The sequence below is a fragment of the Gymnodraco acuticeps genome, unplaced genomic scaffold, assembly GCF_902827175.1.
Source record: "Gymnodraco acuticeps unplaced genomic scaffold, fGymAcu1.1, whole genome shotgun sequence".
Lineage (NCBI taxonomy): Eukaryota > Metazoa > Chordata > Actinopteri > Perciformes > Bathydraconidae > Gymnodraco > Gymnodraco acuticeps.
In genome coordinates, this window is record NW_022990505.1 from 236,389 (window position 1) to 258,322 (window position 21,934).

General features: G+C 49.2%; 1 protein-coding gene and 1 non-coding gene across 4 annotated transcripts; both read left to right on the plus strand.

Annotated features, from left to right (window-relative positions):
* Positions 1-1,117: 1,117 nt before the first annotated feature.
* Positions 1,118-13,926, plus strand: polr2d (polymerase (RNA) II (DNA directed) polypeptide D). Of its 3 annotated transcripts, none has more exons than XM_034226884.1 (4): positions 1,118-1,449; positions 6,687-6,867; positions 9,562-9,657; positions 13,722-13,926. In XM_034226884.1, the coding sequence occupies exons 1-4, from the start codon at positions 1,371-1,373 to the stop codon at positions 13,750-13,752; spliced, it is 387 nt and encodes a 128-aa protein (XP_034082775.1). In that variant the 5' UTR covers positions 1,118-1,370; the 3' UTR covers positions 13,753-13,926. The 3 variants fall into 3 exon arrangements, with proteins under 3 accessions (XP_034082775.1, XP_034082776.1, XP_034082774.1); XM_034226885.1 differs by lacking the exon at positions 13,722-13,926 and adding an exon at positions 10,709-10,892 and having other exon boundaries at positions 1,119-1,449; XM_034226883.1 differs by lacking the exon at positions 13,722-13,926 and adding an exon at positions 9,910-10,128 and having other exon boundaries at positions 1,128-1,449.
* A 7,645-nt stretch (positions 13,927-21,571) lies between these two features.
* Positions 21,572-21,643, plus strand: trnag-ucc. The gene has a single exon. It is a non-coding gene; the product is annotated as a tRNA-Gly (tRNA).
* Positions 21,644-21,934: the final 291 nt, after the last annotated feature.

Genomic DNA, 21,934 nt, shown 5'->3' on the forward strand with positions numbered 1-21,934 from the left:
CAGACACCTACACACTGTACCACACACACACACACACACTGTACCACACACACACACACACACACACACACCTGCAGCTCCTAAAGCATCCTCAGGCTGCAGCCGTTGTGTATTTTATTTTGTGAAGCACTAAATGCTCTTAGAAACATCTGGACTCTTTGTTTGTAGATATCTACTAAACTAAAGCAAAGAGAGTCGGCCTGTTCTACTGAGTGATATCTATGATACACACTGCTCTGCTTTCTGCACGGACCTCTCAGCTGTTCTCTCTGGAAACATCGCGTCACCATGAGAGCAGTTACTAAAATAATATCCAGGGGATGCATGCAGAGCTGTCATTGGCTGAGATACTCTTTGAAACATCTCTGTTCCCGGAAATGCATCCGCGAAGGAGCCGTGGAGGACCGTGGAGGACCCATCAGTGTATCCTCGGTTAGAGCTCAACCTGTCGTTCAATGAACAGCTTCCCCCCCCCCCCCCCCCATCTATGTATATACTCGCATTTTAGACTCTATTACTAACTGTATATCTGTAGACTTGGTATGTCTTAAATGTCCGGTTAGGATGTATTAGAACCAAATCTAAAATGTAAATTGTAAATAAGCCATCTGTATGTCAAATATGTCTTATATGTCTTAAATGACATGATGAATTGGAAATGGGGGACCCTGATGTAAACAAGACGAAAGTCTTTCTCTGGTCTGCATCCCCTTAACAATTGTATGTTTTGAGCTGTACTGTACTGTACCCAATATACAAGCTGTTAATACACTTTTCAATCAATCAATCAATAGCTCCTCCAGAGATTTAGAGAAATGAGATGTCCTTCAACATGGCGCGCTGAAATTCATTTCCGGGTCACTACCGGAGGACCGAGGAGTCGAGGAGTCGAGGAGGGGGATTTGATGAAATGAGAAAGGGCCCAAGTCTCGAGGAGGGGAGTCGAGGAGGGGAAATTTGAGTATTGAGAAACCTCTACTGGCAACCACACTCTTTTCACAACTTCAGGACAGACTGCGCATGCTCACAACACATGAACTCTCACCCCAATGCTCACAATAGCGATGCAAATATTATATCAGCACCGAGCTCTTATTTTGAAGGAAAAGGAAACTACGGACCGGAAGTGATTTGTGTCACCAGCGGAAGTGATCGTGTTGTGTTTGTGAGGCTAAAACGCGCCGAGAATCAGATCAGATTTGTCTGTACCTCATATTTACCTGAATATAGATCCAAAGACCCCAACGACCTCAGTCAGCTGTTAGCTGTTAGCTTAGCTCTTATCTAACTCTGTGAAGCTCTGATGCGGGAGCAGCGCTAGCCGTTAGCACGTGTTGTTGTTGTTTATTTGTTGTTTGTTTGTTGTTGTGATGGCGGCTGGAGCCTGCTCCACTAACACTAGTGTTGGAGATGTTGAAGAAGACGCGTCACAGCTGCTGTTTCCCAAAGGTTTGTTCATCTTTATAATCATATTAATGTATATATTAATACCAGCTAAAGGTGTGTTCACTAAAGCCAACATCTTCATATGTGAGCCCGGGTTCGAAGCGTTCTGTGTTCCATTCGGGATATTCCTACCGTGTAGTATTCCTACTGTGTAGTACTCCTACTGTGTAGTATTCCTACTGTGTAGTACTCCTACTGTGTAGTATTCCTACTGTGTAGTATTCCTACTGTGTAGTACTCCTACTGTGTAGTATTCCTACTGTGTAGTATTCCTACAGTGTAGTATTCCTACTGTGTAGTACTCCTACTGTGTAGTATTCCTACTGTGTAGTATTCCTACTGTGTAGTATTCCTACCGTGTAGTATTCCTACCGTGTAGTATTCCTACCGTGTAGTACTCCTACCGTGTAGTATTCCTACCGTGTAGTATTCCTACCGTGTAGTACTCCTACCGTGCAGTATTCCTACCGTGTAGTATTCCTACCGTGTAGTATTCCTACTGTGTAGTACTCCTACTGTGTAGTATTCCTACTGTGTAGTACTCCTACTGTGTAGTATTCCTACAGTGTAGTATTCCTACTGTGCAGTATTCCTACCGTGTAGTATTCCTACCGTGTAGTACTCCTACCGTGCAGTATTCCTACCGTGTAGTATTCCTACCGTGTAGTATTCCTACCGTGTAGTACTCCTACTGTGTAGTATTCCTACTGTGTAGTACTCCTACTGTGTAGTATTCCTACAGTGTAGTATTCCTACCGTGTAGTATTCCTACTGTGTAGTACTCCTACTGTGTAGTATTCCTACCGTGTAGTATTCCTACCGTGTAGTATTCCTACCGTGTAGTACTCCTACCGTGCAGTATTCCTACCGTGTAGTATTCCTACCGTGTAGTACTCCTACCGTGCAGTATTCCTACCGTGTAGTATTCCTACCGTGTAGTACTCCTACTGTGTAGTATTCCTACCGTGTAGTATTCCTACCGTGTAGTACTCCTACCGTGCAGTATTCCTACCGTGTAGTATTCCTACCGTGTAGTACTCCTACTGTGTAGTATTCCTACTGTGTAGTATTCCTACTGTGTAGTATTCCTACCGTGTAGTATTCCTACCGTGTAGTACTCCTACTGTGTAGTATTCCTACCGTGTAGTATTCCTACTGTGTAGTACTCCTACTGTGCAGTATTCCTACTGTGTAGTATTCCTACTGTCGTGTAGTATTCCTACCGTGTAGTATTCCTACCGTGTAGTATTCCTACAGTGTAATATTCCTACCGTGTAGTATTCCTACCGTGTAGTACTCCTACTGTGTAGTATTCCTACCGTGTAGTATTCCTACTGTGCAGTATTCCTACTGTGTAGTATTCCTACTGTGTAGTATTCCTACTGTGCAGTATTCCTACTGTGTAGTATTCCTACTGTGTAGTACTCCTACTGTGTAGTACTCCTACCGTGTAGTACTCCTACCGTGCAGTATTCCTACCGTGTAGTATTCCTACTGTGCAGTATTCCTACTGTGTAGTATTCCTACTGTGTAGTACTCCTACTGTGTAGTATTCCTACCGTGTAGTACTCCTACCGTGCAGTACTCCTACTGTGTAGTATTCCTACTGTGTAGTATTCCTACTGTGTAGTATTCCTACCGTGTAGTATTCCTACTGTGTAGTACTCCTACTGTGTAGTACTCCTACTGTGCAGTACTCCTACTGTGTAGTATTCCTACCGTGTAGTATTCCTACTGTGCAGTACTCCTACTGTGTAGTATTCCTACCGTGTAGTATTCCTACTGTGTAGTATTCCTACTGTGTAGTACTCCTACTGTGTAGTATTCCTACCGTGTAGTATTCCTACTGTGTAGTATTCCTACTGTGTAGTATTCCTACTGTCGTGTAGTATTCCTACCGTGTAGTATTCCTACTGTGTAGTATTCCTACAGTGTAGTATTCCTACTGTCGTGCAGTATTCCTACCGTGTAGTATTCCTACAGTGTAATATTCCTACCGTGTAGTATTCCTACCGTGTAGTACTCCTACTGTGTAGTATTCCTACCGTGTAGTATTCCTACTGTGTAGTATTCCTACTGTGCAGTATTCCTACTGTGTAGTATTCCTACTGTGTAGTATTCCTACTGTGCAGTATTCCTACTGTGTAGTATTCCTACTGTGTAGTACTCCTACTGTGTAGTACTCCTACCGTGTAGTATTCCTACCGTGTAGTATTCCTACCGTGCAGTATTCCTACCGTGCAGTATTCCTACCGTGCAGTATTCCTACCGTGCAGTATTCCTACCGTGCAGTATTCCTACCGTGCAGTATTCCTACCGTGTAGTATTCCTACCGTGTAGTATTCCTACAGTGCAGTATTCCTACAGTGTAGTATTCCTACAGTGTAGTATTCCTACAGTGCAGTATTCCTACTGTGTAGTATTCCTACAGTGTAGTATTCCTACAGTGCAGTATTCCTACAGTGTAGTATTCCTACAGTGCAGTATTCCTACTGTGTAGTATTCCTACTGTGTAATATTCCTACAGTGCAGTATTCCTACTGTGTAGTATTCCTACAGTGCAGTATTCCTACAGTGCAGTATTCCTACAGTGCAGTATTCCTACTGTGTAGTATTCCTACTGTGTAGTATTCCTACAGTGTAGTATTCCTACAGTGCAGTATTCCTACAGTGTAGTATTCCTACAGTGCAGTATTCCTACTGTGTAGTATTCCTACTGTGTAGTATTCCTACTGTGCAGTATTCCTACTGTGTAGTATTCCTACCGTGTAGTATTCCTACAGTGTAGTATTCCTACAGTGTAGTATTCCTACCGTGTAGTACTCCTACCGTGTAGTACTCCTACCGTGTAGTATTCCTACCGTGTAGTATTCCTACCGTGCAGTATTCCTACCGTGCAGTATTCCTACCGTGCAGTATTCCTACCGTGCAGTATTCCTACCGTGTAGTATTCCTACCGTGCAGTATTCCTACCGTGCAGTATTCCTACCGTGTAGTATTCCTACCGTGTAGTATTCCTACAGTGCAGTATTCCTACAGTGTAGTATTCCTACAGTGTAGTATTCCTACAGTGCAGTATTCCTACTGTGTAGTATTCCTACAGTGTAGTATTCCTACAGTGCAGTATTCCTACAGTGTAGTATTCCTACAGTGTAGTATTCCTACAGTGTAGTATTCCTATAGTGCAGTATTCCTACTGTGTAGTATTCCTACTGTGTAGTATTCCTACTGTGTAGTATTCCTACAGTGCAGTATTCCTACAGTGCAGTATTCCTACTGTGTAGTATTCCTACTGTGTAGTATTCCTACAGTGCAGTATTCCTACAGTGCAGTATTAGTACTTGTACTGCACTGTCGGAGCACCTTTCCTGAGATGTTAGTCACATTAGTACTGTGTAGTATTCCTACTGTGCAGTATTAGTACTGTGTAGTATTCCTACAGTGTAGTATTAGTACTGTGTAGTATTCCTACAGTGTAGTATTCCTACAGTGTAGTATTAGTACAGTGTAGTATTAGTACAGTGTAGTATTAGTACACATGTCTCTGAACACATTCAGGACTAACAATGCAATTGAACTGAGTATAAGACTATATGTTTTAAATGAGTATATGATGGTGATGGTGATGATGATGGTGATGATGATGATGATGTGTCCTCAGAGTTTGAGAGCCTTGAGAACCCTGTTAGCTTAGATGGCCCTGTTAGCTTAGATGCCTGTAGCTAGATGGCCCTGTTAGCTTAGATGGCCCTGTTAGCTTAGATGGCCCTGATAGCTTAGATGGCCCTGTTAGCTTAGATGGCCCTGTTAGCTTAGATGGGCCTGTGGGCCATCTAAGCTAACAGGGCCATCTAAGCTAACAGGGCCATCTGTAAATTAGCTTAGATGGCCCTGTTAGCTTAGATGGGCCTGTGGCCCATCTAAGCTAACAGGGCCATCTAAGCTAATTTACAGATGGCCCTGAGCCCAATAGAGATTGCCCTGAAAAATGCGCGTGGACAAAATGACGCACGAATGGTTTGGGGGGCCTCCGTCCCCCTAGAACATTTAGATTTGTGCAGGTCTTAGATGCTGTCTGGTGCATTCTCTAGACTGAATTATAAGATGAACAATATTATATTGTACAATTTCAATTTTATTTTTAATTTCACTTGTTTGTTTGTTCTTGTTTGTGTTTGCTCGCTTGCATGCCCTGCATAGCTTTAAGAAACACTTAAGTTGTTGGTCAAGACACTTTCCATCTGGAAGGCAAATGCCTTCCAGATGGAAACAAGTAGAAAACATTACATTCAGTTATAACTGCCAAAACAAACATTATTTACACTATTATGCCCCCTGTTAAAAATGTTCGTAATGTTATCTACTGTGAGTTGGTCGAACGAATGCCTCCTCATCCGGAAGCTGACCGAGCAGACCCGAGCAGCAGTCGAGAGGAGCCGAGCGCATCCGCGAACCACACAAAATGGCGACGTCAGAGTTCCGTTAGCCGGCAAATCTAAATCTCTTCGGTCAAAATAATTTCCCTTTAGCGCAATACCGCTTCAGTTGCGCCACTTATGTGACAGACAAGAAGAGTATGTGACAGACAAGAAGAGTCAATTATAATGTCTAACACTTAATGTGGAGAAAGAGATGTCCTGGATGGGTTGATTGTGCGTTGATCTGTTGGTAATGCCTCAGGGTTCCGGTGGGCATGTAAACAAATGCATAATGCTGCGCTATACTTTGTGGCCTCACCCAGTTGCATATCAACGCTTATTGTTTAGGTGTCTTTTAATAAGCAGGTAGTCATATCATTAGCTAGAACTAGCTGGATCTGATCGATATGGACATAAACGCGAGTCTAATCTGACGGGAGAGAGAGATCAGCTGACGAGTCGACACGCAGCTCTGCATGATCACATGCAGTGGTGAGCGGACAAAACACACTTCAGGTTAGAATATCACACGTAGCTATTTTAATGACCTCTCAAACTACCGTAACTAGTTATAGATATGTTTAGTTTTACTGTCGGCTCACTCATTACTGATCCGAGAGCTGCATGATACTGGCATAATAGATTGCCCGGTCGGGCAACCAGCAGGTGAGGCTTCATTGCCCGAGCTAAATACTAGATGGCCCCGGGCCATCGGAGCTCGGAGACGCTCCTGAACTCGGAGCTATCAGTGTGTGTTTGATGATGATGATGATGATGATGATGATGGTGGTGGTGATGATGATGATGGTGATGTGTCCTCAGAGTTTGAGAGCTCGGAGACGCTCCTGAACTCGGAGGTGCACATGCTGCTGGAACACAGGAAGCAGCAGAACGAGAGCGCGGAGGACGAGCAGGAGCTCTCTGAAGTGTTCATGAAGACTCTGAACTACACGGCTAGATTCAGCCGGTTCAAGAACAGAGAGACCATCACTGCTGTGCGCAGGTAACACACACACACACACACACACACACACGCACACACACACAGAGACACACAGACACAGAGGCTGCTGAGGGGCGGGGCGGCTGCTGAGGGGCGGGGCGGCTGCTGAGGGGCAGGGCGGCTGCTGAGGGGCGGGTCGGCTGCTGAGGGGCTGCTGAGGGGGGCGGGTCGGCTGCTGAGGGGCTGCTGAGGGGCGGGTCGGCTGCTGAGGGGCTGCTGAGGGGCGGGTCGGCTGCTGAGGGGCGGGGCGGCTGCTGAGGGGCTGCTGAGGGGCGGGGCGGCTGCTGAGTGGGGGGTCGGCTGCTGAGGGGCTGGTCGGCTGCTGAGGGGCTGCTGAGGGGCGGGTCGGCTGCCGAGGGGCGGGGCGGCTGCTGAGGGGCGGGGCGGCTGCCGAGGGGCGGGGCGGCTGCCGAGGGGCGGGGCGGCTGCTGAGGGGCTGCTGAGGGGCGGGTCGGCTGCTGAGGGGCGGGGCGGCTGCTGAGGGGCTGCTGAGGGGCGGGGCGGCTGCTGAGGGGCTGGTCGGCTGCTGAGGGGTTGCTGAGGGGCGGGGCGGCTGCCGAGGGGCGGGGCGGCTGCCGAGGGGCGGGTCGGCTGCCGAGGGGCGGGGCGGCTGCCGAGGGGCGGGGCGGCTGCTGAGGGGCTGCTGAGGGGGCGGGTCGGCTGCTGAGGGGCTGCTGAGGGGCGGGTCGGCTGCTGAGGGGCGGGGCGGCTGCTGAGGGGCAGGGCGGCTGCTGAGTGGCGGGGCGGCTGCTGAGGGGCGGCTGCTGAGGGGCTGCTGAGGGGCGGGGCGGCTGCTGAGGGGCTGCTGAGGGGCGGCTGCTGAGGGGGGGGGGTCGGCTGCTGAGGGGCTGGTCGGCTGCTGAGGGGCTGCTGAGGGGCGGGTCGGCTGCCGAGGGCGGGGCGGCTGCTGAGGGGCTGCTGAGGGGCGGGGCGGCTGCCGAGGGGCGGGGGGGCGGCTGCTGAGGGGCTGCTGAGGGGCGGGGCGGCTGCTGAGGGGCTGCTGAGGGGGGCGGGGCGGCTGCTGAGGGGCTGCTGAGGGCGGGGCGCTGCTGGGCGGCTGCTGAGGGGCGGGGCGGCTGCTGAGGGGCAGGGCGGCTTGCTGAGTGGCGGGGCGGCCTGCCGAGGGGCGGGTCGGCTGCGAGGGGCGGGTCGGCTGCCGAGGGGCGGGGGCGGCTGCTGAGGGGCAGCTGCTGAGGGTGCTGCTGGAGGGGCGGGGCAGGCTGCTGAGGGGCGGGGTCGGCTGCTGAGGGGCTGCTGAGGGGCGGGTCGGCTGCTGAGGGGGCCTGCTGAGGGGGCGGGAGGCGGCTGCTGAGGGGTCGGCTGCTGAGGGGCTGCTGAGGGGCGGGCGGCTGCTGAGGGGCTGCTGAGGGGCGGGGCGGCTGCTGAGGGGGGGGGCGGCTGCTGAGTGGCGGGGGCGGCTGCTGAGGGGCTGCTGAGGGGCGGGGCGGCTGCTGAGGGGGGGGGTCGGCTGCTGAGGGGGCTGGTCGGCTGCTGAGGGGCTGCTGAGGGGCGGGTCGGCTGCCGAGGGGCGGCTGCTGAGGGGCGGGTCGGCTGCCGAGGGGCGGGGCGGCTGCTGAGGGGCTGCTGAGGGGCGGGGCGGCTGCTGAGGGCGGGTCGGCTGCTGAGGGGCGGGGCGGCTGCTGAGGGGCAGGGCGGCTGCTGAGTGGCGGGGCGGCTGCTGAGGGGCTGCTGAGGGGGCGGGTCGGCTGCTGAGGGGCCTGCTGAGGGGCGGGTCGGCTGCTGAGGGGCTGCTGAGGGGCGGGTCGGCTGCTGAGGGGCTGCTGATGTGCGGGGCGGCTGCTGAGGGTGCTGCTGAGGGGCGAGGGCGGCTGCTGAGTGGGGGGTCGGCTGCTGAGGGGCTGGTCGGCTGCTGAGGGGCTGCTGAGGGGCGGGTCGGCTGCCGAGGGGCGGGGCGGCTGCTGAGGGGCTGCTGAGGGGCGGGGCGGCTGCCGAGGGGCGGGGCGGCTGCCGAGGGGCGGGGCGGCTGCCGAGGGGCGGGGCGGCTGCTGAGGGGCTGCTGAGGGGGCGGGTCGGCTGCTGAGGGGCTGCTGAGGGGCGGGGCGGCTGCTGAGGGGGGGGGTCGGCTGCTGAGGGGCTGGTCGGCTGCTGAGGGGCTGCTGAGGAGCGGGTCGGCTGCTGAGGGGTTGCTGAGGGGCGGGGCGGCTGCTGAGGGGCGGGGCGGCTGCCGAGGGGCGGGGCGGCTGCCGAGGGGCGGGTCGGCTGCTGAGGGGCTGCTGAGGGGCGGGTCGGCTGCTGAGGGGCTGCTGAGGGGCGGGTCGGCTGCTGAGGGGCGGGTCGGCTGCTGAGGGGCGGGGGCGGCTGCTGAGGGGCAGGGCGGCTGCTGAGTGGCGGGGCGGCTGCTGAGGGGCTGCTGAGGGGGCGGGTCGGCTGCTGAGGGGCTGCTGAGGGGCGGGGCGGCTGCTGAGGGGCGGGGCGGCTGCTGAGGGGCGGGGCGGCTGCTGAGGGGCTGCTGAGGGGCGGGGCGGCTGCTGAGGGGCTGCTGAGGGGGCGGGTCGGCTGCTGAGGGGCTGCTGAGGGGCGGGTCGGCTGCTGAGGGGGCGGGGCGGCTGCTGAGGGGCAGGGCGGCTGCTGAGGGGCGGGGCGGCTGCTGAGGGGCTGCTGAGGTGCGGGTCGGCAGAGCGTTGTGTGTGGAAGTTGTATTATATGTAATGATGTCATGCGTCTCTGTTCCAGCCTCCTGCTGCAGAAGAAGCTGCACAAGTTCGAGTTGGCCAGTTTAGCTAATCTCTGCCCTGAAGCTGCAGAGGAGGGGAAGGCCCTGATCCCCAGGTGAGACACACACACACACACACACACAGAGAGACACACACACAGAGAGACACACACACACAGAGACACACACACACAGAGAGACACACACACACAGAGACACAACACAGACACACACATACAGAGACACACAGAGACACACACACACAGAGAGACACACACACACACACTCTCACTCACACAGACACACACACACTCTCACTCACACAGACACACACACTCACACACTCTGACCCTCTCCTGTGTCTCCAGTCTGGAGGGCCGGTTTGAGGACGAGGAGCTGCAGCAGATTCTGGACGACATTCAGACCAAGAGGAGCTTCCAGTACTGACCCAACAACCCCAACAAGCCCCGCCTTTTTATTATTGTTGTTGTTGTTGTAGCCCAGGACGACGGGAGTGGTCGGTCCGTGTCATGTGATCTGATGACATCACACAGGAGTCTCAATAAACTTTATTTTCTCTTTTTTCACCCGCTGTGTCCGATCTGTTGTTCTTTAGTGACTCGTTCTGATTCCTCCTCGGCCTCTGGGATCAGAGCTTCATCTCTACATCCACTCACACACTCACACACACACACTCACACACACACACACACACACACACAGAGACTCACACTCACTCACTCACACACACTCTCACTCACTCACACTGACACACTCACACTCACTCACACTCACTCACACTCACACACACACACACTCACTCACACACACTCACTCACACACACACACACACTCACACACACACACACACACACACACACACACACACACTCACACACTCACACACACACACACACTCACACACACACACACACACTCTCACTCACACTCACTCACACACACACAGGAGCACACACACACACAGGAGCACACACACACTCACACACTCTCACACTCACACACTCTCACACTCACACACACACTCACACTCACACACACACACACACTCACACACACACACACTCACTCACACACACTGTGACGACCCCTGCCTTGTTATCTCTGGTGTGTGTATGTTCCTTTAAGGTTTTCCCTTTTGTCTATCAGCTGGGATTGAGGACACCTGGCGGCTGGAGCTAGCCGGATAAAGGACCGGGCCGGATCTCGCTCTCTCTCTGGCAGGACGCAGCGCGAAGAGCAGCCACGACCAGCTGACCTCTTGTTTCGTCGTTTGTTTCGCCTGTTTGTGTCCTTCAGCAGCAGTGAATAAACTCTTGTTTCCTATTCACGCCCTCGTGTTCTGTCGCGCGTTTGTTGTGGCTGAGAGCCAAGCCATGACAGCTGGGGGCTCGTCCACTTCTTTTTATCTGTGATACAGCAACGGATAGGTGAGCTTTGTGTGGGTTGGTTGGTGCGTTGCATGTGGAGCAGTGCGGAACGGTGCGGAGTTTCCCCTGGCAGGTTAAGCGGCGGTTCCCTTGGGATCGTTGAGCGGGGTGTGTAGTGTTGCGGAGAAAGTGGTTGAAGCCTTGGCTTGGGAGCATGGCCGTGGTCTCAGTAGTGTTGCTAGCTTGCTAGTCGCTTTGCTGGATTAGCGGTCTCCAGTGCATAAATACCCACCACAAGTAACTGCATGAAGACTAGGGAGGAGATTAGTCAGTGGGATGGTGAGTTAGTGGGGAAACTCCAATCAAAAAATTAGTGTTCCACTTTGGACGCATAATAAACGTGGTGGTATCTGTCCGGTTGGTTTTTGTTTTTGTTCTCTTCTTTCGGTTTAAAGGTCCGGTGTTGTGTTCCGGTGAGGGCTCGGTGTAAATTAAGATGGCTGACGTAGAGGCATTTATTGAAGCTCCGTCTCAGGAGTCTCTTGCCACTTTCTCAAGAGAGCAGCTGCTCTTAATTGCTGAGCATTTCTCTGTGTCTATTGTCGGTGATGGAAGGGTGAAAGACAACATAAAAGACTCTATAGTGTCGACATTAAGTGAGACAGGAGTGTTTGCTGCAAAGGAAGAGGGGGTTTTGTTAAAACCTCTTTTTCAGGCTAGCTCACTGAAATTGCAGTGGAGCGGATGCGGCAGGAGACTGAGAGAGCCAAACTGGATATGGAAGGACAACGTCTTTCTATGGTCAGAGATGGTGCGGTGTTGGGTGAGCGGCACGGTGAACAGGTGCCCAGGTCTCCTCATCGGTTCGATGCTAACAACTTGCGCTTGTTACCGCAATTTAATGAAAGTGATCCTGACACTTTTTTTTTGCTTTTTGATCGTGTCGCTAGGGCTAGAGATTGGCCTGATGCGGACTGCGCTCTGATGCTTCAGTGTGTGCTCACAGGGAGAGCGCAGTCAGCATATTCCTCCTTATGTCTTGAGGATAGCTCTAGCTATAGTAAAATAAAATCGGCGGTGCTTAGAGCATATGAACTGGTGCCAGAGGCCTATCGACAGCGTTTTAGGTCCTTTGAGCAAAAACAAGATCAAACATATGTGGAGATGGCGAGGGATTTGTCTGTTCATTTTAAGCGTTGGTTAACTGCTCTTGACGTCACTACTTTTGACGATTTGTGTGAGCTCATGACTTTGGAACAGTTCAAAAATATTCTTCCAGACAAGATTGCTACTTACATAACAGAACACAGGGTCACTTCTGCGGCTGAAGCTGCTGTGGCAGCTGATGAGTTTGTGTTGCTTCATAAGAGCAGGTTCGGAGGGCGCTCTGGGGCCCTGGCTGTTTTGGAGGGAAGTAGAAAGGTTGGTTCATTTGGGATGGAGCCAAGGAACTTGGGTTTGGTCAAATCTGGGGGGGATAATAATGATATTTGCCACTACTGTCGCGAAAAAGGCCATTGGAAGGCAGACTGTCCTGCGCTTAGAGCAAAATCTGAGGGAGGAAGATATTTTGTTGGGCCTGTTGCGTTGGCTGCTCCTGTGGAAAGCAGCGGTGTTGCCGATGTGCTTACATCCCACTTAGGTGGATCTGAGGTTTTGGCATCTTATGCTCCATTTATACGAGACGGCTTGGTGTCATTGGTAGGTAGTAATGTCAGAGTTCCAATCAAAATCTTGCGAGACACAGGGGCTTTTGACTCCTATATTGTTGACTCTGTTTTGCCTCTGTCTTATGAAAGTGACACTGGTGACACCCTTCTGAGTTGGGGACTGGGATTAAAAGTTCTTCCTATTCCTGTTCATAGGATGTATATTGACTGTGGTCTTGTTAAGGGTGAGGTGGCTGTTGGTGTACGTCCAGCTTTGCCAATCGAGGGGATACAGTTCATCCTGGGCAACGGTTTGGCAGGTAGCAGAGTCTGGACTGATGTTCCCCCTGTGCTTTTAGTGACTGGCGGTCCGATTGAGTCAAGGTCTGAGGAGAGCTCTACAGTGTTGGCAGACGTCACGCCCTCTGGTGTGATCACTCGTGCTATTGACAAAAACATGTTTAGAAAACAGAAGACCAAGCATTGTCCCACTAGTCAAAGTGGTCGTGGCGGCGGTGGCGTTGATGGTGGTCGTGGTGGCGGCAGTGTTGATGGTGGTCGTGGCGGCGGCAATAGGGGTCGAGGAAGAGGCAAGGAAATGTCCTGCTATCGGTGTGGAGACCAAGGACACATGGCTCGTGACTGTGGGCATGCCAACGACCGGAAGTGCTATTCCTGCGGTGGGCTTGGTCACATCCAGAGACGTTGCAGTAGGGTGAAATGTTACAGGTGTGGCGACATTGGCCACGTGGCGGTGCATTGCAGTAAAGCCAGTGAAACTAACTGCTACAACTGAGGAAGCATGGGCCGTGACGGTAATGTATTGTCTGTCGTACTGTTTAATAAATCGTTCTCGCTCTGCCCATCCTTTTTAAAGTGTGCTTCTCAGGTTGCTTACCTGTGTTGCTAAAGATGTGGCTGGGTGTGGGAGGAGCGGCTGGCAGTGTGAGGGTTGTATGTTGCAATTGTTGGTTTTGTTGGAAGTGGGGTGCCGTATGTCTGGTAGTTTTGTTGTTCATTACTGGTGTTTTTTTTGTTTTGTCAGGGTTGGTGTGCCGGTGGTCCTGGGGACACCGACTTTAAGGGGGGGGGGGTGTGACGACCCCAGCCTTGTTATCTCTGGTGTGTGTATGTTCCTTTAAGGTTTTCCCTTTGGTCTATCAGCTGGGATTGAGGACACCTGGCGGCTGGAGCTAGCCGGATAAAGGACCGGGCCGGATCTCGCTCTCTCTCTGGCAGGACGCAGCGCGAAGAGCAGCCACGACCAGCTGACCTCTTGTTTCGTCGTTTGTTTCGCCTGTTTGTGTCCTTCAGCAGCAGTGAATAAACTCTTGTTTCCTATTCACGCCCTCGTGTTCTGTCGCGCGTTTGTTGTGGCTGAGAGCCATGACACACACACACTCACATACTCACTCACACACATACTCACACACACACTCACACACACACTCACACACACACACACACACACTCACTCACTCACTCACACACACACTCACACTCACTCACACACACTCACTCACTCACTCACTCACACACACACACACTCACACTCACACACACACACTCACTCACACACACACACTCACACACACACACACTCACTCACACACACACTCACACTCACACACACACACACACACACTCACACACTCACACACACACTCACACTCACACACACACTCACACTCACACAGGAGCACACACACACAGGAGCACACAGGAGCACACACAGGAGCACACACACTCACACACTCACTCACACACGCACTCACACTCACACACACACACGCACTCACACACTCACTCACACACGCACTCACACACACACACACACACACAGGAGCACACAGGAGCACACTTACACACACAGGAGCACACACACACACACACTCACACACACACAGGAGCACACACACACACACACAGGAGCACTCACACACACACACACACACACACACACAGGAGCACACACACACAGGAGCACACACACACACACACACACAGGAGCACACTCACACACACACACACACACACACAAGCACACACACTCACACCCACACACTCACACACACACAGGAGCACACACACACATTACATTACATTACATTGCATTTAGCTGACGCTTTTATCCAAAGCGACTTACAATAAGTGCGTTCGACCAACAACATACAACCTTGAAGAAAACAGAATCATAAAGTACATCAGGTTTCATAGAGCCAAACATTTCAAGTGCTACTCAACTGGCTTAAGATAAGCCAGTCCTTTATTAGTATAAAAGTGCTTTGTTAATAGTTCTATCGCTCGAAGTGGAGTCGAAAGAGATGAGTTTTCAGTCTGGAAGGTGTGTAAGCTATCTGCCGTCCTGATGTCAATGGGGAGCTCATTCCACCATCTTGGAGCCAGGACAGCAAACCCACGTGTTTTCGCCGATGGGAACTTGGGTCCCCCTCGCAGCGAGGGCGCAACGAGTCGTTTGGCTGATGCAGAGCGTAGTGCACGCGCTGGGGTGTACGGTTTAACCATGTCCTGGATGTAGGAAGGGCCAGATCCATTCGCAGCATGGTACGCAAGTACCAGTGTCTTGAAGTGGATTCTAGCAGTTACCGGAAGCCAGTGAAGGGAGCGGAGGAGCGGAGTGGTGTGGGAACATTTAGGAAGGTTGAAGACCAGACGAGCCGCTGCATTCTGGGTGAGCTGCAGAAGTCGGATGGCACATGCAGGTAGACCAGCCAGGAGGGAGTTGCAGTAGTCTAGGCGTGAGATGACGAGAGCCTGGACCAGAACCTGAGTCGCTTTCTGAGTCAGCTGGGGACGTATCCTCCTGATGTTGTAAAGCGTGTATCTGCAGCAGCGGGTTGTAGCAGCGATGTTTGCAGTGAAGGACAGGTTGTTATCTAGGGTCACACCCAGATTCCTTGCAGTCTGAGTCGGGGAAACAACTGAGGTGCCGATGTTGATTGTTAGGTCAAGAGTGGGACAATCTTTTCCCGGGAGGAAGAGCAGCTCAGTCTTGTCAAGGTTGAGCTTGAGGTGGTGAGCAGACATCCACTGAGAGATGTCAGCTAGACAAGCAGAGATGCGTGCGACGACCTGGGTCTCTGAGCGGGGAAAGGACAGAATTAATTGGGTGTCGTCAGCGTAGCAGTGGTAAGAAAAACCATGCGGGCTAATGACTGATCCGAGCGAGTTTGTGTACAGGGAGAAGAGGAGGGGACCAAGAACAGAGCCCTGAGGTACCCCTGTAGTTAATTGACAAGGGTCGGACTCAGACCCTCTCCAAGTCACCCTGTAGGTACGGTCTTTCAGGTATGAGGTGAGGAGGGAAAGTGCAGAGCCTGAAACTCCAAGTTTTTGGAGAGTGCGAAGGAGGATCTGATGATTCACCGTGTCGAATGCAGCAGACAGGTCCAACAGGATGATGACAGAGGAGAGGGATGCAGTTTTGGCAGTGTGCAGTTCCTCCGTGACAGCAATGAGAGCAGTTTCTGTGGAGTGACCTGCCTTGAAACCAGACTGGTGCGGATCCAGAAGGTTGTTCTGATTGAGATAACAGGAGAGTTGTTTAAAGACAGCGCGTTCAAGTGATTTAGACAGGAACGGGAGGAGAGAGACAGGCCTGTAGTTTATAACATCAGACGGGTTGAGAGTGGGTTTCTTTAGGAGAGGGTTTACTCTTGCCTCCTTGAGACTGTTTGGAAAGTGACCAGAAGTTAGAGAAGTGTTGATGAAATGGGAGAGAAACGGTAGAATATCAGGAGCGATAGTCTGAAGGAGGTTTGAAGGGATAGGGTCCAGAGGACAGGTGGTAGGGCGGGCAGAGGTAATGAGGGTAAGAACCTCACTTGGAGAGAGAGGGGAAAAGGAGGTTAGTGTGTTGGTGGAAGGAGGGTCTGGTGACCCAGCGGTGAGTATAGGTGAGTCAGAAAAAGAAGAGCGAATATCATCAACCTTTTTTTCAAAGTGGGTAACAAAGTCGCTTGACAGAAGTGAGGAGGGGGGAGGAGCTTTTGGAGGGTCCAAGAGGGAGGAGAAGATGGAAAATAGTTTTTTCAGGATTGGAATAGGAAGATTGGATCTTATCTTGAAAGAAAGTGATTTTTGCCTGAGAGATCGAAGCAGAGAAAGAGGAGAGGAGAGCCTGATAGGTTAGGAGGTCGTCACGGTGTTTGGATTTCCACCATTTCAGCTAGCTGCTAGCTGCTAGCTGCTAGCTGCACATCAATCGTTATGTACTTATATTACGCTGTAACAGGATCTAGTGATATCCAACAGAGCTTCATTTAGCATGAAAGAATGATTGCACTGTATATATATATATATATATATATATTAGGGCTATCAACGCGTTAATAATGCGTTAACGCAAACAAAAATTAACGCCACTAATTATTTTAACGCGATTAACGCATGTGTATTTTTTTTCCTCGGCCGCCCCGTAGTTTCAGAGCGCATCGAGTTTAAAATACCATCTACAAGCTGATGCTGACAGCCCCGCTCCTGCCGCCCGCTTGTGGCAGACCACACTTCCACGCTCACCGGCAGGCACCGACTGGCCATCTGGAGGCCCGAGCGAGCGAGAGAGAGACCTTACGTGCATTGTTGTTGTTAGCATCTGGTGCTAGCTAGCTGCGCTAACGGATATGGAGCTGTTTAAATGAAAACAGAGGAGCGACATTTCGCCACAACTGCGCCGAGCACTTGACTTTATGCAGGAAGCCAGACAGTGGGACATTGTACGAGAAGTCAGCACACTCAGCACGGATAGTGCGCAACATGATCACAGCGTCCAGGCAGCTCCCATTCGAGCATATGCCTTGAGTTGCACATTGCTCCAACGATCCATCACACACACACACACACACACACACACACACACACACACACACACACACCATTTGTATTGTATTATTGTATGAGAGGTTCCAGGTTGTTGTGTTTAATATTCATGAGAATATTTGTCATTGTTCAAATGAAACAAACATTAGCATAAAGCATATTTGTCCACTCATATGTTGATAAGAGTATTAAAAACTTGAAAAATATTCCTCTAAGGTACATTTAGAACAGATCAAAAATGTGCGATTAATTTGCGATTAATCGCGATTAACTATTTTAATCGACTGACAGCCCTAATTTATATATATATATATATATATATATATTAGGGCTGTCAAACGATTACAATTTAATCAGATTAATCACAGCTTAAAAATTTATTAATCATGATTAATCACCATTCGAACTATTTCCAAAATATGCCATTTCTTTATATTGTTGTGGGAATGGAAAGATAAATGAAAGAAGGCGGATATATCCATTTAACATACAGTATGTATGAATTATAACATTTTTCTGTGTGTCAAAATGAAAGACAGTCCACACACCTATTGTTAGAGCCACAAAGTTATTAATTCGATTCATAATTTGATAAATGATTTAATGATGGAAAATTATTTGTGTTGCCATGGTGAATATGTTTTGATGAAATGATTGTTAATTTTATATCGTAAATATGATCTGTTTCCTTGTACCTTCCGGTGTGTATTTAAGTGAGGTAATTGAGGACAGCCGGCGTGCTCGAAGACCTGATGAGACGGGGAGCGGAACAGTTTTTCGACCGCAAATTGTAAACAGAGATTAGTGTTGCAAATTGGACTGCAAAGTATAGTTTATATAGGAAAGCATATCGCCAAAATATTGATTTAGATTTGTTATTTTGAGACTATTTAAGTCAATACTTTTTTGTTAATAAATTACATTTTTTTACTGAAAACCTTCGGCTGCTTATTGCTTTGGATTGCGTGTCGTCAACCCCGCTCTATAGTGGCAAAAGGAAACCTTGGCTGGTGTTACACCTATCAATCATCAAACCGTGGGGTCTTAATTCATTACGTGTTGATTTCTATCAACGGGGGAGTACTTCAGGAAAGTCGGGGGGGGGCTAGTGGAGTACTTCGTGACCACAGAGTGTGAACGTTGTGATCAGCTGTTTTAGCGCAGTTCTCCAGTGAAGGGGGGGAGTCTCCCTCCGCAGCCGGTTGGCGTAGTTGTGGCACAATTCCGTTGTACAGACCGACGTTAACAGCCATTCTGCACATGCGTTAAATGCGTTAAATATTTTAACGCAATTAATTCAAAAAATTAATTACCGCCGTTAACGCAATAATTTTGACAGCATTAATATATATATATATATATATATATATATATATATATATATATACTTATAATAATAAGTAATATTAACTTTATTTAATACAACATTTACGGTACAAGATGTAATCATACAGCCCATGTAGTATGATAATGAATTATAGCAAACATGTGCAATGGATTTAACTTCTGTTAGACAGCCATCATACTGAATACATATTGACTGTGAATGTATGCAAACATGTATGGCATATAGCTGTCTAACTGAAGTTAAATTCATTCCTCACTTATTCTGACAATGTACTTAACCCCAAATAAAAGAACCCAATAAAAAGAGTTGTTAAATAATAGTGAAGTCACGTTGTAACAACAATAACTCATCTCTCTCCAGTTTTCCTTTTGAGCTTTGCCAAAAGCCACTGTGTCAAATGTCCATCTTGGGTTGCCGTACAGAGTTGTCCAATATGGCGGACCATCTCGCACATGCGCTGTACAGATCGGGTAGTGTAGTGACAGAGGGCTTGATAGCCCACTCCCCCTCCACACCGCTCCACACTCGTTGCTTTGGAACAGCCCTCAATATGGCGGACCCTCCGCGTGAACGCGCAAACGGAGGGGTAGGGTGTAGGGGGCGGTTTGGGAAGGGAAAAGAAGAGCTCTGTGGCTTCAGGCTCAATCGCCATTCAAATGACAGCGTTGTTTCCCCCAAAAGTGGGCGGGCCGTAAAGTCACATAGATGTTACTCTCATCTATGAAAATCGATAGCTTACTGCTATATCGAGTCCGATCGTCGATTTCTAATGCAGGGGGTCCGCGGGGTCTTAAAAAGTATTAAAAGTTGATAAATCAATTTAGCGAAAATGTTGGCTATTAAAAAGTATTAAAGGGCATTTTCCAAGGTATTAAATGTTGTAGCTTGTTTTCAATAAGTATATAAATGGTCCAAAGAGGTTGTATTCTACAGTCTGCCTGAATGTAATCATTGCGTAGGTGTGTAGTGTGATTCTGTGGAGTTTATTGATGGCATCCCGTTGGATGTGACGTCATCTGAACAGGACATCGCGCGCTCACTGCTTGATAGCGCCGGTTGTTAAACAACATCGTTATGAGGAAATGCAAGTCTGCGTCCAAATGGTTGGAAGATAAGGAGGAAGGACCAATCAAGGATCAATACTGTAGTCAATGTGAGGTAAAGTGTGTCGCCAATGTAACCGGTTAAAACTCCAAGTGGCGATGAGGTCTTAAAATGTATGGAAAGGGTCTGAAAAAAGGTCTTCAAAAGTATTACATTTGACTTCAGGATTCCTGCAGATACCCAGTAATGGCTTAATGCAGTTGTTTGCCTGTCTGGCCATTGGAATCGGGCTCTTTGAAGATCCAAAAATCTCCGGTTTTCTTAAATTTCTGATAGGATTGGCAAAAACTTCAGAATTAGTATTGACCGCCGTTCAACTGACAGCTTTGTTTTCACCCAAAAGTGGGTGGAGCCGTTATTTTTGCCCGGAAGTGACGCATTTGTTACTCTCATCATCTCGTCTGAATCCAAAGACGGATAACGAGAAGACCTAAATAAAAAAACGGTCCGGTTTTAGTTTTTGATAACAACTTCATTCAATTTTCCGTTTTGTTTTGAAGAATGAAGAAAAGCAGTGGACCGGAAGTTAAAGAACATATTTCAAAATAAAAGACGAGGATATAATGACAATGCTGTAAAAGACCCAGAAGTCTGACGACCCTTGGCCCCCCTGCTTCCGGCGCCCATGCTGACGAGGATACGTTTATTTCTGCGTTCACATGCAGATATGTGTTTATAGAGATGAATACAAGTATGCAAGCTCTGTGCATAACTTTATTTCGCTGACTTCCGGTTTGTACTGTGTCGGCAAATCCAGTGTCCAGCTTGTCGCTGTGTGACAACCATTGAACAACGTCATGCTGACAGCTGAGTTAGAACAGAAAGACATGCAGGCCATAATCACTAGACGCTCTGAAGAGGAACGTGTGTGTAAGGCTTACATGAACTGAACTGAAACACTGTCCATTAGCTGATGAATAAACAAGACATTCAAGTCAAAGTTTTAGGCATTTTCATTTGTAGCTGTAAATATGGACTATGAATGAACACATGCAATGTGGAAACACACACATAGGTTTATTCTCAATACTCAGAACAGTATCAGACACAATGACTTTACTGAGAGTGAAGATGACATGAACATAAAGTTACTGTATGGCACTGAAGACATAATACAGTATATTGCATTTACCTCTTCCTCTAACTCTCTCTCCAAAAGTGGCCTCCATTGCTGTTCAAGCTCAGGTTTCTAAGTGATCTCATTTGAACATGTGCATTGTGGGGGCAGGGGCAGTGTTTTGCAAACAACACACAGGCTGTCGGTTTTGAATAACGTGTCAAATGGACCCTGCAGCGAGAGCAAGAGTCTGGTCATTGAGAAAGAAGAGAACTGCAAACACAAAGAGTTTAAAACGAAGAAAAAAGACTTAGTCTACTACATGATTACACAAATGAATTGTTATTATTTAAATTACATTTATTTGTTTTCTCTTAAACTCTTTTCTTTCTTTTTCTTTGCATCACTTTTGCTTGATTCTGAGAAAGTGTTTCTCTTTATGAAACAAAACTAATCCCATAGAATGAACCAAACATGAAAGAGATCTGCTAAATATCTGGAATGTGTGTAACATTTTCTACAAAGATGTTATTTGGGAAAAGTTTCAGAAATATATCCAAAACAAATATTAAAAGTGTTAGAAATATAACCCGAAAAAATACGTGTAAAAATTGTGAAAAACGACCAAACCTTAGGAGACCCTCAGCGTTGGTGGTATAGTGGTGAGCATAGCTGCCTTCCAAGCAGTTGACCCGGGTTCGATTCCCGGCCAACGCATCCTTTTCACTTTTTACATTTCAAGATTCAAAGGTTTTAATGTCATTGTAGCTGGCGCTACTGTTTTATGAATTCGCTGTCAGATCATTTTTGTAGGTGGCTGGGAAGTGGGAAGCCACTGCCCCTTTACGACACACCCCCCTTCTTTAGTCAGCTGGCCCTTCGGAAAACGCCACAGCTGTACGTAGTTCAGCATCTCCCGCTGCACTTTAACTGCCCACTGACACCTCACCCAAATCAGCTGTGACTATTACGAGTGTGTTCTTGTTCCGGTCATCGTTGTCTGGCTGA

Coding starts and splice junctions, on each gene's coding strand:
- polr2d (XM_034226883.1), top strand. CDS start 1,371: ATGGCGGCTGGAGCCTGCTCCACTAACACTAGTGTTGGAGATGTTGAA. Junction 1,450..6,686: donor ACAGCTGCTGTTTCCCAAAG/GTTTGTTCATCT, acceptor ATGTGTCCTCAG/AGTTTGAGAGCTCGGAGACG. Junction 6,868..9,561: donor ACCATCACTGCTGTGCGCAG/GTAACACACACA, acceptor TCTCTGTTCCAG/CCTCCTGCTGCAGAAGAAGC.